Source organism: Felis catus, chromosome B1, assembly GCF_018350175.1.
Source record: "Felis catus isolate Fca126 chromosome B1, F.catus_Fca126_mat1.0, whole genome shotgun sequence".
NCBI classification, from domain to species: Eukaryota; Metazoa; Chordata; class Mammalia; order Carnivora; family Felidae; genus Felis; species Felis catus.
Genome location: NC_058371.1, coordinates 28,052,909 through 28,067,590, shown reverse-complemented (window position 1 = coordinate 28,067,590; position 14,682 = coordinate 28,052,909). Strand labels below are relative to the sequence as shown.

General features: G+C 44.2%; 1 protein-coding gene and 1 long non-coding RNA gene across 2 annotated transcripts; both read left to right on the top strand.

Annotated features, from left to right (window-relative positions):
• Positions 1-4,168: 4,168 nt before the first annotated feature.
• Positions 4,169-4,474, top strand: LOC101089601 (60S ribosomal protein L31-like). The gene has a single exon (XM_011281465.2). It carries the CDS (start codon positions 4,169-4,171, stop codon positions 4,472-4,474), a length of 306 nt encoding a protein of 101 aa, XP_011279767.2.
• Positions 4,475-8,852: 4,378 nt separating this feature from the next.
• LOC123384803 lies at positions 8,853-11,473 on the top strand. The gene is made up of 2 exons (XR_006596400.1): positions 8,853-8,974; positions 10,320-11,473. It is a non-coding gene; the product is annotated as an uncharacterized LOC123384803 (long non-coding RNA).
• Positions 11,474-14,682: the final 3,209 nt, after the last annotated feature.

Here is a 14,682-nt window from a genome sequence, read left to right as displayed (position 1 = left end):
CGCGTTCACTCTCTGTGGCCAGATACTGTCTTTTATGGTAAGTCAGGTTATTAGGAGATACCTTTTGGCGAAGAGCATCTAAAAATAATGAATAAAAAAGTTTTAAGATCTTCATAAAAGGACCACATTACTGATGAGATGGAAAAGAAATATCAGGCCCAAAGCGAAAAGAAAGCGAAAATCCAGCGGTAAACAGAGCTCTCTGAACTACTTTTGTCCTGGTGGTATTTGAGAATTTGGCCTGAGACAGAGCAGTGGTTTTCACAGACTCATGGTGTGAGAGGCACAGATGCTAGGTCCAGGGTCTTCTAAACATAAAGATTTAGTGGAAGCCTTCACATTAAGGGGGACTCTCAATAGTGAAACCACCTTCCTGCTTTCACCCCTGGGAGGGTGAGGAGATTTAACTGGGCCAGAAGGAGCAAGGGAGAAAACCAAAATCCACAAAAAAAGTTATAACTACAGATAGTTACTCCTGTGGATTCAAAAGACTTGAGTGGTCTAAGAAACTTTAAACCCTAAATGAAGTATAAAGTGGTAGCAGACAGAAAGGTACAGAAAGGTATATAATGACATAAATTATATAAATATATATAACATATATATTTATTATATATTTAAATATATATTTGTTTATTTTTAGAGAGAGAGAGAGCACATGCACAAGCAGGGGAGGGGCAGAAAGAGAGGGAGAAAGAATCCCAAGCAGGCTCCACACTGTCAGTACAGAGCCTGACATGGGGCTTGATCTCATGAACTGAGAGATCATGACCTGAGCCTAAATCAAGAGTTGGATGCTTAACTGACTGAGCCATCCAGGTGCCCCCACAAATAATTTTCTAAGGGCAGTGAGCAGCATATAATTAAAAACATTCAAGCATACAAGGAAACCAACGGAAGTAACAAAGAGCCACAAAAAGACCCATATAGATGTAGATTAATGAATTAGCAGTTATAAGTTACTATAAAAAGTGTCAGTGCATTTAAAAAATAACTAACTTCAAGTTTATCAAAATTAAAAACTCAGGGAGTAGATTAAACACAATTAGAGAAACAGTGAAACAGAAAAACAATTTTTTCTAAATGCAACACGGAATCAAAAGATGAAAAATGGGAAAGAGGGTTTGAGAGACACGCAAGATAAGGTTAAATAGATGTTCTAGAAAAAGGGAGAGAAAGAACTAGGCAGTATTTAAATTCATAATAACTGAACATTTTCAGAACCGCCAGACACGTATCCAGAGATTTGGTAAACCCGTTAAATCCCAAGCAGGGTAAGTAAAACATACTTAGGCACATCATGCTGAAGTTGCAGGAAACTAAAGATAAAGAGAAAAATCTTAAAAGCAGCCAGAAAAAAAGAGAGAAAAGATTGACTTTAAAGGAGTAGCAGCTCAGCTGACAGCAGATTTTCAACAGCAAACAATGGAAGTGAGAAAAACAGTGATACGCCTCTAGTGCACGGAGAGAACTAATGTGCCAGCCTAGAATTTTTCTATCTGGCAGGGGTAAAAAAAGTCTTTCAAGAATAAGGACAAAATAAATACTGCGGAGAAATAAAAATTGCTAGTTCATCACTAACAAAAGCTCTTAAAGGAAATGCTAAAGAAAATACTTGAGGCAGGAAGAAAAAAAAAAAGGTCCCATATGGAATGTTTGAGACACACAATGAGTGAAGAGCAAAGCAAACGGCAGACGCAAATGAACACTGACAATAAAATGTTGGAATAATTCTTGGTTGTGCGTTAAAAGTTGACTTCCTGGGACGTGTGGGTGGCTCAGTCAGTTGAGCTCTTGATTTTGGCTCAAGTCGTGATCTCACGGTTTGTGAGTTCTTCATTGGGCTCTGTGCTGACAGTGCAGTGCTCGCCTAAGATTCTCTCTCTCCCTCTCTCTGTCCCCCTCCCCCGCTCTCTCGCAAGCACATGTTCTCGCTCTCTCTCAAAATAAATAAACGTTAAAAAAAAAAAAGTTGACTTAAACTATATGAAAAAGTCAATTTATAAGTAGGTAAGGAGGAATGGAATTTGAGTATTCTAAAGTTTTTGGATTGGTTTTGGAGAGGAGAGGAAAGATGTTGATTAACTTAGACTTCGGTGGGTTACGGGTGCAGGTTGGAATTTCTAGGGTAACCACCGAAAGAATAGAAGCAGAGTGTATATAACTTCCAAATTAATGTGTGTTAGAGAGATGGAATAATTCAAGACTCTCAGTTAAACCAAAAGAAGGACACACAGTATAAACATCCAAGATTACACCATTTCTATCTAGTTTTGAGACATGTTGGAGACATGGAAAGAGAAGACTCTCTAACTCAAATGATTTTGCCACACAGAGAGTTGAGACCCTTGACTCCAGCTGTATTAATTAGATTCTCTCACGGGAACTTAATAACATGAACAGAGATGACAATAGGGGTAAAACACATGATAGCAGCCGCTTCAGAAAATCTCCATGGCCCCTGAGGTCGCTGAAGGAAGCCCCTGGTCCCTGTCCCCTGGTCTCCCTGACCCCCAAGGTCAAGCTGGCCAGCTCTTCCTAGGTGTGAGCTCTCCCTTGTTCTTCTTCTTTTTTTTTTTTTAAGTTTATTTGTATATTTTGAGAGAAACAGAGACAGCATGAGAGGGGGAGAGGCAGAGAGAGAGAGAGAAAGAACACCAAGCAGGCTCTGTGCTGTCAGCCCAGAGCCCCATGTAGGACTCGAACTCATGAAACCATGAGATCATGCCGAAACCAAAACTGAGAGTTGGGCGATTAACCGACTGAGCCACCCAGGCAGCCCATCCCCTTGTGCTTCTAATACATTCTACCACCAATCCCTTCCCCCACATCCTCTTCTTTTTTTCTTGCTTAATTGGCCTTGATTCCGTTGAAACAAAAGAAACTTAACTGATGCCAAGAACCATTGTGGCTCATGCCAGAAGTATCTTCACTCTGTTACACAAAATTCCAAATGTTTGGCATGGATGGTGAGTTGTCTTCTTAGCAACGACAATCTAAAATGCAGCTGGAATCTTTAACTTATATCAAATATGCAAGATGAGGATCCCCAAGATGTAACCCAGATGGGCTGGGCCTCCCATGGGGAGCCTTGGCTCTCACTTTACATTCACTCTGAGGCCCTACTCACCACTATGTCATATCCTCCAAAACATAGCTAATACTACAACACATTAATAAGAAAATTGGTGTTCTAGTGAAGCATGCTTTGGAGTCTAGGAAGGAGCGGTCACATCCCATACATATCACCAAGCAGACATTTAATCCATTACCCTATCAGACATTTTCCCTCTTCCTACCAAAGAGCCCGCCTCTGCCAGTTGCCTCTTTCTCTTTTTTCTTTTCTCCCACCCAACTTTTTTTTAATGTTTATTTATTTTTATCTTTGAGAAACAGACAGAGACAGAGACAGAGCGTGAGCGGGGGAAGGCCAGAGAGAGAGGGAGACACAGAATCTGAAGCAGGCTCCTGGCTCTGAGCTGCCAGCACAGAGCCCAATGCAGGCACAAGATCATGACCTGAGCCAAAGTCAGATGCTTGACTGAGCCACGCAGGCACCCCATCTCCCACCCAACATTAAAAGTTCTCTTTGTTCTCTTAAGAAAGTCAGCGTTTAGTGGCACCTGGGTGGCTCAGTTGGTTAGGGTCTGACTCTTGATTTCGCCTCAGGGCCTGCTTGGGATTCTCTATCTCCCTCTCTCTCTGCTCCCCCTCTCAAAAATAAATAAATAAATAAACATTTAAAAGAAAAAAAAAGTCAGTCTTTAACGAGTTTGTATACACCATTCAGCAAAAGAAAAACCCTGGTAGTTAGCAGAACAGCATATCCCTTGGGAGTGGGGATCTTGGTTCTTATCCAATGAGTTCTTTCTCAATGAACAGAGTCCCTCAAGTATGGGAACTCTATAGCACTCCTAGCACCTTGAATAATGGCCTGGCAAAATAGATTTTTCATAAAGAGTTTGTTGAATTAATTTCGTGTATCTTTGTGTACCTTTGTAGAGCCTAAAAAAGATCAACACATGAAATGTGTACTTGATAAGTGGTCCTTGCATAGATGAGTGCCTCACTTCTATTTAGTTCTTACTCGATATTCTGATGCTGGACTAAGCTCTACAATGTATTCAAAATTAGAGGTGATCAGCTTTTCCAACCAGGGCCAGGCAGAATGGCTCCCCCAGAGAAGGGTAGCAAGAAGAAGGGCCATTCTGCCATCATCAAGGTAGTGACCAGAGAATACACTATTAGCACTCACAAGCGCATCCATGGAGCGGGGTTCAAGAAGCGTGCCTCTCAAGCATTCAAAGAGATCTGGAAATTTGTCACGAAAGAGATGGGAACTCCAGATGTGTGCTTTGACACCAGGCTCAACAAAGCTGTCTGGGCCAAAGGAATAAGGAATGTGCCATACTGTAACCATGTGTGGTTGTCCAGAAAACGTAATAGGGATGAAGATTCACCAACTAGGCTCTAGGTGTTGGTTATCTACGTACCTGTCACCACTTTCAAAAGTCCACAGACAGTTAATGTGGATGAGAACTAATGGCTGATTGTCAAATAAAGGTATAAAACTGCAACAACAAAAAAATTAGAGGCAATCAAATTAATAATGCACATACTAACAGAATAGAGCATTAATGCAATCTATCTATGGATTAAATTATGTTGCTTTAGTGCTCCATGCTAAGGGTGTGGGCCATTTAGAAGAAAGTTTGGAATTGAGAAGAGCAGTCTAAATTTCCATTTCAAAGATGGTGGAAAGGTAGATAAGCCATGGAAAGGGCTTCTTTTCTATGGATAAATGTCTTTAAAAATTTTTTTTAAATGTTTATTTATATCTGAGAGAGAAAGAGACAGAGCACGAGCAGGGGATGGGCAGAGAGAGAGAGCAAGACACAGAATCTGAAGTGGGCTCCAGGCTCTGAGCTGCCAGCACAGAGCCCAATGTGGGGCTCGAACTCACAAACTGTGAGTTCATGACCTGAGCCAAAGTTGGACACTTAACCGACTGAACCACCCAGGCACCCCAATGGATAAATATCTTTAAAAAATGACTATTGGGGGGTGCCTGGGTGGCTCAGTCAGTTAAGTTACTGGCTTTTGGTTTTGGCTCAGGTCATGCTCTCACAGTTTGTGAATTCAGGCCCCACATCTGGGCTCTGCATTGACAGTGTGGAACCTGCTTGGAATTCTCTTTGCCTCTCTCTCTGCCCCTCCCCTGCTTGCATGCTGGAATCAAAATAAATAAATAAACTGAAAAAAATGATTACTGGGTTAAAAATAAAATTCAGGGGCACCTGGGTGGCTCAGTCATTCAAGCATCTGACTTCGGCTCGGGTCATGATCTCGCGGTTCGTGAGTTCAAGCCCGTGTCGGGCTCTGTGCTGATAGCCCAGAGCCTGGAACCTGCTTTGGATTCTGTGTCTCCCTGTCTCTCTGCCCCTCCCCTGCTCACACTATCTCTCTGTCTCTCAAAAATAAATAAACGTTAAAAAAAATTTTTTTTAAATAAAATTCAGACTGTGTCTAGACAGGGCCAAAATATTTAATCTAAATAGAATTACCAGATAAAGTACAGGATACCCGATTAATTTGAATTTCAGATAAACCACAAATAATTTTTAGTATAAGTATGTCCTATGCTGATACATAGTATGTATACATAGGATATACTTATACTAAAAAGTTTTCACTGTTTATCTCAAATTCAAATTTAACTGGGCATCTTACATCTTTATTTGCTGAGTCTGGCGACTCCAAATCTATGGGGAAAAAATATTCAGTGTTTTGTCTAGATATTTGATTGGTGTCTCATCTGGATAAATTAATCCCCTTTCCATATAGATGTTTGTTGTGTAAAGTGTTAAAGGCCCACTTTGTCCTATTCTTACAACTCTTCACTCCTTTCCTCCCTTAACCATAGTGTTCAGTTGAAATAAAAGATTTTTCTTGCACCCCCCTCCCAGCTCTCAAGGACTCAAGAACAGAGGTTCTGGGTAATTCAGTTATTATTGACTTTCAGTGGAGGTGATATTGATAAAAGGGGTCAAAATGATTACTCTGAATATTGGAGACCTCAAAGTGTGAAAAAACTCAAAGTGAAAAAATCCACTCATCCTTGACATACTTTCCGATCTGAGTCACACAGCCCTGGCCATAGGGACCATGCCAGAAAAGCCGATCTTCAGGAATATGTCCAAAATTCTTCATAATGAACAATGACCAACATGGTCAAAGGAAACAAAGATTCTCTCCATAGAGCAAATGCACAAATGCTGGGAATCAAGGTACAGGATGTTGGTGAAAGTGGAGAGGAGGAAACTGATCAACATACAGAGGAATTTGTACACTATTTATTAGTGGGCTCGATGCCATTTTGTTGTTGTTGTTGTTGTTGAGAGCCATATGTATACACCTGGGCATTTTATCAACCCATTTTAATTGGAGGTAAGGCCTATGACCTTAGATTAGAGGGAAGTTTGATTTTAAAGGCCCCTTAAGGAAGAATCAGTTTCCTGCACGTATATATTCTACTTGGAGTTAGATTGACCAAGTGGAACTATTAAAAGTCCTATTTTAATGAATAGGTAAGAATAAGGTACCTGGTTAAAATGACAAAGAACCACCCTGAGTGCTGATTGACTTTTTATGGCACCACTACATGGAGAGTGGCTCCAACGGGTAGAGAGAAGCAAAGACAAAGAGCATGTGTGCTGTTGAATTCATGTTTCTAGTTCGTTCTAGTAGTCCCTGAGGCCCAGCTGTTTCCCTGTACTTCCCACTGCTGTGTGATCTGCGGTGTGTGTTTGCCTAATAATTTCTCTTTTTGGCCTGTGTTAGCTATGTTCCTGCCACTTGTGATAAAAGCATCCTGAACTGCCCCACATGGTATGTCACTGCTGTGCTGTTGCTAGGAGGCTTTTACCCTTAAGAAGCTTACAGTTTTGTCTGTCAACCATAATACAGGGTGGAAAGTTATAAATGTTGCAAGAGGATTCAAGAGCTATAAGAAAGCAAAGGTGGGAAAAATCTCTTCTAGCAAAGAGGGTCTAGGGACAATTTTTTGTCGGTGATGGCTTTTGAGCTTGCCTCTAAGGTAAGATAAGATTTGATCATGTGGCAATGACAGACAGAAGGCCCTCAAGACAGAGAAAATAATATAAGCAAAGATTTGGTGTCAGACAAAATGGAGTATGTGTGGACAACAGCCATGCCTGGCCGGTCACATAATTTAGCAGCAACGGGGAAACCTGAAGATTTTTACGCACGAGAGGAATGTGGTCTTTGGAATAATAAATCCAACACGGGGTTGGAAAGGAGGAAAGGATGGGTTGTGCAGTTAGGAGCTTAGTACACTGTTCCAAGCTGAAAACAACGAGGGTTCTAATGAGGAGAAGGCTGACAGGGAGTGGAAAGACAGGAGGAAGCTCCTTACGTCAGATGATCCCAATGTTGTCTGTAAAGAAGGATCTCAGGAGAGAAAGCAGGGGACAGAGATGAGCTGGGCCTCGGGGAGTAGAGTAAGAGCCTCGGAGGGCTCTGTGTGGGGGATGAGAAGAAGTCAGAGGTGACTAAAACACTGCCAAGGGCCACTGAAGTCTTCCTTGAGGTTAAATAATAGGAACTAGGGTGCCTGGGTGGCTCAGTTGGCTAAGTGTCCAACTTTTGGTTTCAGCTCAGGTTGTGATCTCACTATTGGTGAGGTTTGAGCCCTGGATGGGCCTCTGTGCTGCCGGTGTGGAGTCTGCTTGGGATTCTCTCTCTCCCTCTCTCTCTGCCCTCCCTCACTCTCTCTCTCTCTCAAAATAAATAAACTTTAATTAACTAATAGGAACTAGAAGTAAAACCAGCAACCAGCCTCCTCAGTTGGTGGTCTTGCAGCAGAGGAGAGAAAATGGAAGGCACGGCTTATGCAGCATAGGGACCCCTTGAAGTTTGTGAAAGAGAAACACAGAAGGAATGCTGCAGCGAGAAGCTTACAGAAATGCGTGAGGCCAGGAACGGGCCTCCCCCATCCCCCACCAAGGGATCGCGTAGTTTGAAGGTAGGACATCTTTGGTCTGGGTGAGGACACAAGCAAAGCCTGGAGGACACTCAGAAAACAGTGAGAAGAGAAGTGATAGGATCATTGGTTCAGTAGGAACAAGGGAAGTGAGATCCTGTGGAGCTGAAAGGAGAATGTCTGGACTCTAGAGTGTGGGCCTGGAGTGGTTCTGTAGGATGACCTCTTTGTGTCCTGATGACATAAAATCGGTGGAGATAAAGGTCTCTAGGCCAGAGACGGCTGAGGAACTGTTACAAAAGGATATCTAGGGGGTGCCTGGGTGACTCAGTCAGTTAAGCGTCCTACTCTTGGTTTCAGCTCACGTGATCTCATGGTTCGTGAGTTTGAGCCTCATGTTGGGCTCTGCGCTGAGAGTGTGGAGCCTGCTTGGGATTCTCTCTCCCCCTCTCTCTGCCCCTTCCCCACTCGCACTGTCTCTCTCTCTCTCTCTCGAAATAAATAAATAAACTTAAAACAAAAAAAGGATATCTATAGATGTTTCTAGAAGGGGGGGAGGGAGAGAGTAGGACACGTGAAGGCCATCCTAGACAGTGGTAGACAGGAAGGATTGGGAAAGGTGGACAGGCAGAATGGTGTGGACTTGCACAGGGCTCGCTGAGAGTCGATGAGGGAAGACAGAGTCAGGAAAGAGAGAGAAGGAGGGACAAGGAGAGGCACTTCACGGCCTGTCAGCTTGGAATGGGGAAGGCCGGAGACAGGAGGTATGTGTTGGAATGCAGCACAGGGCGGGGAGGACGGTGTCAGCCTGTAGATAAAGTCAGCTTTTGATTAAGGTGAGGTAATGAAAGGAGCATCTGAAACAAAGATGAAGGATCTGGGATGGTTGATTTCCGAGAGCTGGCTGGTCTCCCCGGGCGCCCTGAGGAGAGCTCAGGCCGAGCTGTGGAGGAACAAGAATGCAGAACGAAGGTGAGCTTGGTCGACAACAGTCCACCGTGAGTTTAACAAAGGGAGAGGTGGCTCAAGACTCACACTGATGACAAGGAAGCAGATACAGGAAGATGTATTCTCCCGAAATTCTTTTCAAGATTGTTTTCACTAGTGGGTACATATTCTCCCTCCCACCCTTGAGACCTTTATTTGCTTAGCAAATCCAAGCGTGTGCGTACCTGTGCCCGTGTGTGTGCGTCCGCGGGCATACGTGTGCATGTGTGTGCGTGTGTGCACAAGATAACAACGGCTTACTGCACCTTTGCTATGTTTGGAGATGGGGGCCGGTGTCTCCTTTGTGATCCCTGCAGTAGACAGTTGAGTGTAAAAGATTCCAGAGCAAAGAGATGCTTCCCTGACTCTCTTATTCAGCCTGCTGGAAAAGAAACAAAAAACCAAAGTAATGTCAGTTCTGACTGAGAGCTGAAAGTGGAAGCAAAGGTTATCTAAGGACCACCTTAGGAGATAAGCTCAAGTTCCCTTCATGGCATATTCTTTCCAAAGTCTCATGATCTGAAGATTTCTTGCTCCTTTTGTCTTCTCCCTACAGCGGGGGAGAAGGGAGAAGGTGACGGTCCCTCTTCTGGCCCCTTGCTGGGAAGGACACCAATACGAAAATAGAGGGGGACAGACCTTTTTTTTTAATGTTTATTCATTTTTGAGAAACAGAGAGAGACAACATAAGTGGGGGAGGGACAGAGAGAGACGGAGGCACAGAATCTGAAGCAGGCTCCAGGTTCTGAGCTGTCAGCGCAGAGACCAATGTGGGGCTCGAACTCACGAACTGCCAGATCATGACCTGAGCACAAGTTGGACACTTAACTGACTGAGCCCCCCCAGGCGCCCATGGACAGACCTTTTTGAACACCCAGCAGTGCCTTGTGATTTGAAGCCTCAGGAAAGCAGCTAAAACAGTAGGGAAGCAAATTAATGCAGTGAGAGGAGCAAAGGCATAAGAATGTAAGTGAGCCCCATAAAGGCTGTGTTTGCAAAGTATGTAGGGCTGTACTCACAGATGTGTGTGTGTGTGTGTGTGTGTGTGTGTGTGTGTGTATGCTCATGTGCATATGTGTGTGAACAATCCTCTGCAATAAAACACATGGTCAGGAAAAATGTCTGCTTTCTTTCATAAACAGAACCAATGTGCCCGGCATAAAAGGGAAGAGCATTTTATTAGGACCTCTTCTGAGAGTACAAAAACCTCTCTCCAAAGATAAGGAAGGGGTTTTCCTTTTTCGTGAAATATAACTGGTCTCCGGATCCAGCTGTCCCTTCACTTTGCCCTGGTCCCAACAGCTTTTCTTTCTGTTGTTATTTTTAACAGAGAACACAAGTTTCCAGTTGACAGAGTCCACGGTCAGCTCCTTCACTGAACATTGCACAAGTGACACAGGCCTCTGGCTGCCCCTGTAAATAAACAGGGCAGGGGACACCGGAGTGTCCCAGCACGTCCCTCCAAATGCCCCTGCTGGAGGCGCGGCCCTTCCTGGAGCCCCACTAGGGAGGCAAGACGCGGTGGGGCCCCTGTGCCTGAGGCGGCCCGGGTGCGGTCAGCAGAGACCTCTGTCCAGACCAGCACTCCTTCGGAATCTGTCCTGTGTTAGTCAGGAATGTTCTTCAGATAAGGAACTGAGCAGAATGCAGGCCCTCAATCAAAGTTATCCAAGGACAGCAGGGATCTTTATCATGTGGCAGGCAAGGGCAGGCATGCTTCTGAGACTCCTCAGCGAGAAACCCGAAAACGACGATGACACAGAACGCACAGACTGAATTGCGGAAGAATGTGGCCAGGGTACTTTCTCCAGGATACCTTTGACCTGGAACTGCAAACAACCGCTTATTTCCTTGCCTCGCTCCTCCTATAAGAATGACCCCAAGGGACTGCAGATTACTTAAAGTTATATTTAGCAAGTCATGGAGGCGACTAGTTAGCTCCAGTCAACTAGCCTTCCTTCAGAGGCCTGGATTCCTTCATCTTCTCCCTCTGCCTCCCCTCCTAGTCCTTCCTGCTGGCTGACCCTTAACCCCTTCGTGGCTTGAGGAATCCCCTGCTGGCCCCAAACATCCAGAACAAGTGCCCAGGTCCCCATACTTCTCTCTTGGCAGCCTGAAATTCCGCTCGACAGAGTTCTCTCTTGGAGCCCGAGTATTTTTTGCCATCCAGTGTTTCCTAATAAAATGATGCAAGGACCCTTGGGAAGAGACATGACTCAAGCTTTTATCAGCTCCCAGACGGAAGAATGGGCACAAGTCATGGCTTTGGAGGAGAGAAGACTGGCTGGAGACTGAAGAAGATGACTTCTGGCAAAAACGAGAAGACTGATGACTCCCCAGGATCCACTTTAGTGGAGCAGAAGGGATGAAAAAGAGCATAAACCCACAAGGACAAAGTGAGTGGAAGAGGGCCCAGAGGACAGAGTACATGACTTGGTCTCAGCTGTGAATAAAGGTCACAATCGGGGAAACCCTGAACATCGATGTAATCGAAATCTGTGACAGGGAGGAGGGGACACGGGCGGGAGGCAGTGGGGGTGAAGCCCCGGGTCTACATCTGCCATCTTAGAAAGGCATAGTCCACGGAAACACAGAGAGATGATCTCTGAGCAGGCCTGCATTTTAGAAACTCAGAATAAATGGGGGGGGGGGGGGGCTGAAAAGAGGGGGATTAGAAGCCAAAGGAATGCAGCAAGGACTCTCGCTTTCCTTTCAAATTCTAGAGGTGTTGGGGCGTGGGGCTGGCTCAACCGGTGGAGCATGTGACTTGCGATTTCAGGGTCAGGAGTTTGAGCCCCAGGTTGAGTGTAGAGATTACTTAAATAAGTAAGCATTTTTAAAAGTCTCAGATTCTAGCGGTGTTTAGTTTTTAGACCATGTGATGTGTTTCTTTTTCCATGAGAAAAATTAAAATGTAGAAACGTGACAGAAATGAGATGGAGTAAGAGGGAATGCCTGGGATTTCAAGTTCCTCCCCAGGGCTGGCTGGGCTGGCGTGTTCCTGACCCTGAGCCACGCAGAGACTGACTCCACCACACCCTTGAGAGGAGGGCAGGAGGCCCTGCCAGTGCTTTTCCGAAGTGTGACTTAGAATTCTCCGGAGTCCTTGTTTGGCTTGAAAGGGGGCAAAACTGGGGTGAACCCGGAGGACTGGAAAGCTGCAGGTCTGCGGGGCGGGAGAGAGAGAAAGAGGAACTTGCAAAAGTCCAGTTCCAGCCGAAGAATTTGCATCTTCTTTGCTTCCCAGGGATTTCTGTTTTCCAAGTTCGCTGAGGCCACAAACCAGGCCCACCCTGGCCTTCGGTGCCGGCTCCCGCGCTGCGACTGCACTTGGGGACTCAGTAGCACCTGCAGGGGGCACCGTGGGGAGGATGTGCCGGGGAGGGCGGGGCCTGGGCCGGCAGGGCCCAGGGGCTCCGAGCCTCTTCCAGAACCCCACGGGCCCCTGTGCTCCGGTGTCTGGGGAGCTTGGCCTGGGTGGGCGAGCAGGTCGTTGACTCTGCAAACCCAGCTCCCCGCTATAGCCCTCCCAATGCTTCTCCTTAAAGCTAAGAAGTGCAGTAAATAAACCCCGGGACCTGGCTGCCAGGATCCCCAGGCTGTAACTCACAAGCTACCACCCCTCAGCATCATCCCCCTGGCAGGAATGATGCCTAGGGGGAAAACAAATTGCAACACTGTGCATGGGTAGGACTTGCAAAATGCATCAAATGAGATAGTATAAGGAACTCAGCAAAGCCCCCCAATATCCAGCACTAAAGAATATCTTAGTTATGACTATAATTATTAGCACCTACTTTGGCCGCGAAATGTGCTAGAAAAGGTGATACTTTTACGCTGTATTCTCTTACCGCAATACACACTTTTCATCTTCTAACTAATTTTTAAAAGCTTAATAAATCCATTGTTTGATTATAAACAAATCCCTGGATTCCAGACCTTTCAGCTTTGTAATGCATGAGAAATGAAAGGGCCTATGTTGCCCAAACAAGCTGAAAGGAGAGTTGATAACCTTCTGGAACCACCTCTCTTTGTCCTACAGCTGACTAGACCTTCTGACTACCAGTCCTTGAAGACGATGTAATATTCTACTGAGCGAACCTGTCACTTTTTTTTATAATCATTCCCCAAGTGCTGAACATTTAGATTGTTTCTTACTTTTCAAAGTATTTATGATGCTGGATGAACATTTTTGTTCAAAAGGCTTTTTTCCCCCATATTTAAGATTATTTCCTGTGTTAGAGTCACTACAGGGAAATATTTAAGGGGAATGAAGAGTGTAAAGGGCTCTTGCATTTTATTCCCTAGGTGTTGTACTAATTTATAGTCTTACTGAGACTATTCCCATTTTATTGAACTCTTGCTAACATCAAATACTATCATTTTAATATTTAATATTTAGTATGTTAAAAATATTTATTTATTTGTTTGTTTGTTTATTTATTTATTTATAAATGCTTATTTATTTTAGAGAGAGAGAGGGACACAGCATGAGTGGGGGAGGGGCAGAGAGGGAGACACAGAATCTGAAGTAGGCTCCAGGCTCTGAGCTGTCAGCACAGACCCTGATGCGGGGCTCAAACTCAAGAATTGTGAGATCATGACGTGAGCTGAAGTCTCACACTTAACCGACTGAGCAACCCAGGTGCCCCCATTTCAAAAATAATTTAATTATTTTTAAAAGAAAATGGCATTTTCTTTTAATAATATTTCTTAGATTACTAGTGAGATTGAACATTTTCTTTTATGCCTGCTAATTCATTTTGAATCTTCTGTTCATATTCTTAAAGCAATTGTGCCTCGTTGGGACCAAATATGATAAATATAAATATTGATTATCCAGATCCTAAAACATCATACTGTTAATTACTTGACTTTTATTTTTTTATTTTTATTTTTTGCATTATTTTCCTACTTTGCCTCAACAAGCCCTTATGGCTTATTGGTCACAATTTTTAAAATTATGAAACAGTTCATGTATACAAAGGTATATGTTATCCATGTGAAGGGTTAAACATTAATTTTCAAATGAGATAATTAGGGGTGCCTGGGTGGCTCTTCGGTTAAGCATTGGAGTCTTCATTTTGGCTCAGGTCATGATCTCACAGTTCAAGAGTTTGGGCCCCACCTGGGGTTCTCTGCTGTCAGCGCAGAGCCTGCTTCAGATCCTCTGTCTCTCTCGCTCTCTGCCCCTCCCCCACTCTCGAAAAATAAACATTAAAAAAAATAAAATAAGATAATTAAAGTATTAAATAAAATACTTGTAAAAACATTAGACTTTCACTTATTGCTATGATGGAACCAGAGTTCAGAGTTCCCATCCTACCTTAACCAGTTAAAAACATGGGGGAAAATATATAGAAAAAAGCAAACCAGTTTTCGGGCACTAGACAGCAGACAGTGTCTTGACAGTGACCCCTGAGAGAATGCAAATGAATGAGATGAGCCCTAAAATCACCCTCTGTTACCTGGAGAATTTCCAGGCCAAACCATAGGGAGAAGGAATCTAAGCACAACCTGAGCTGAGGAGTCAGAACTGAGAATTTGGGGAGGCCAAGGCAGCTAGAATTTGTAGGGTGGAGGACTGTAGAGGACAGAGTTGCCTAGAGAGGGCGCTCTAGAACCTGCCATTGGTACTTTGGATTTCTGCTGCATGCCATTCACTGCAGGACACTAAATGAAGCTGGAGGAAG

Coding starts and splice junctions, on each gene's coding strand:
- LOC101089601 (XM_011281465.2), top strand. CDS start 4,169: ATGGCTCCCCCAGAGAAGGGTAGCAAGAAGAAGGGCCATTCTGCCATC.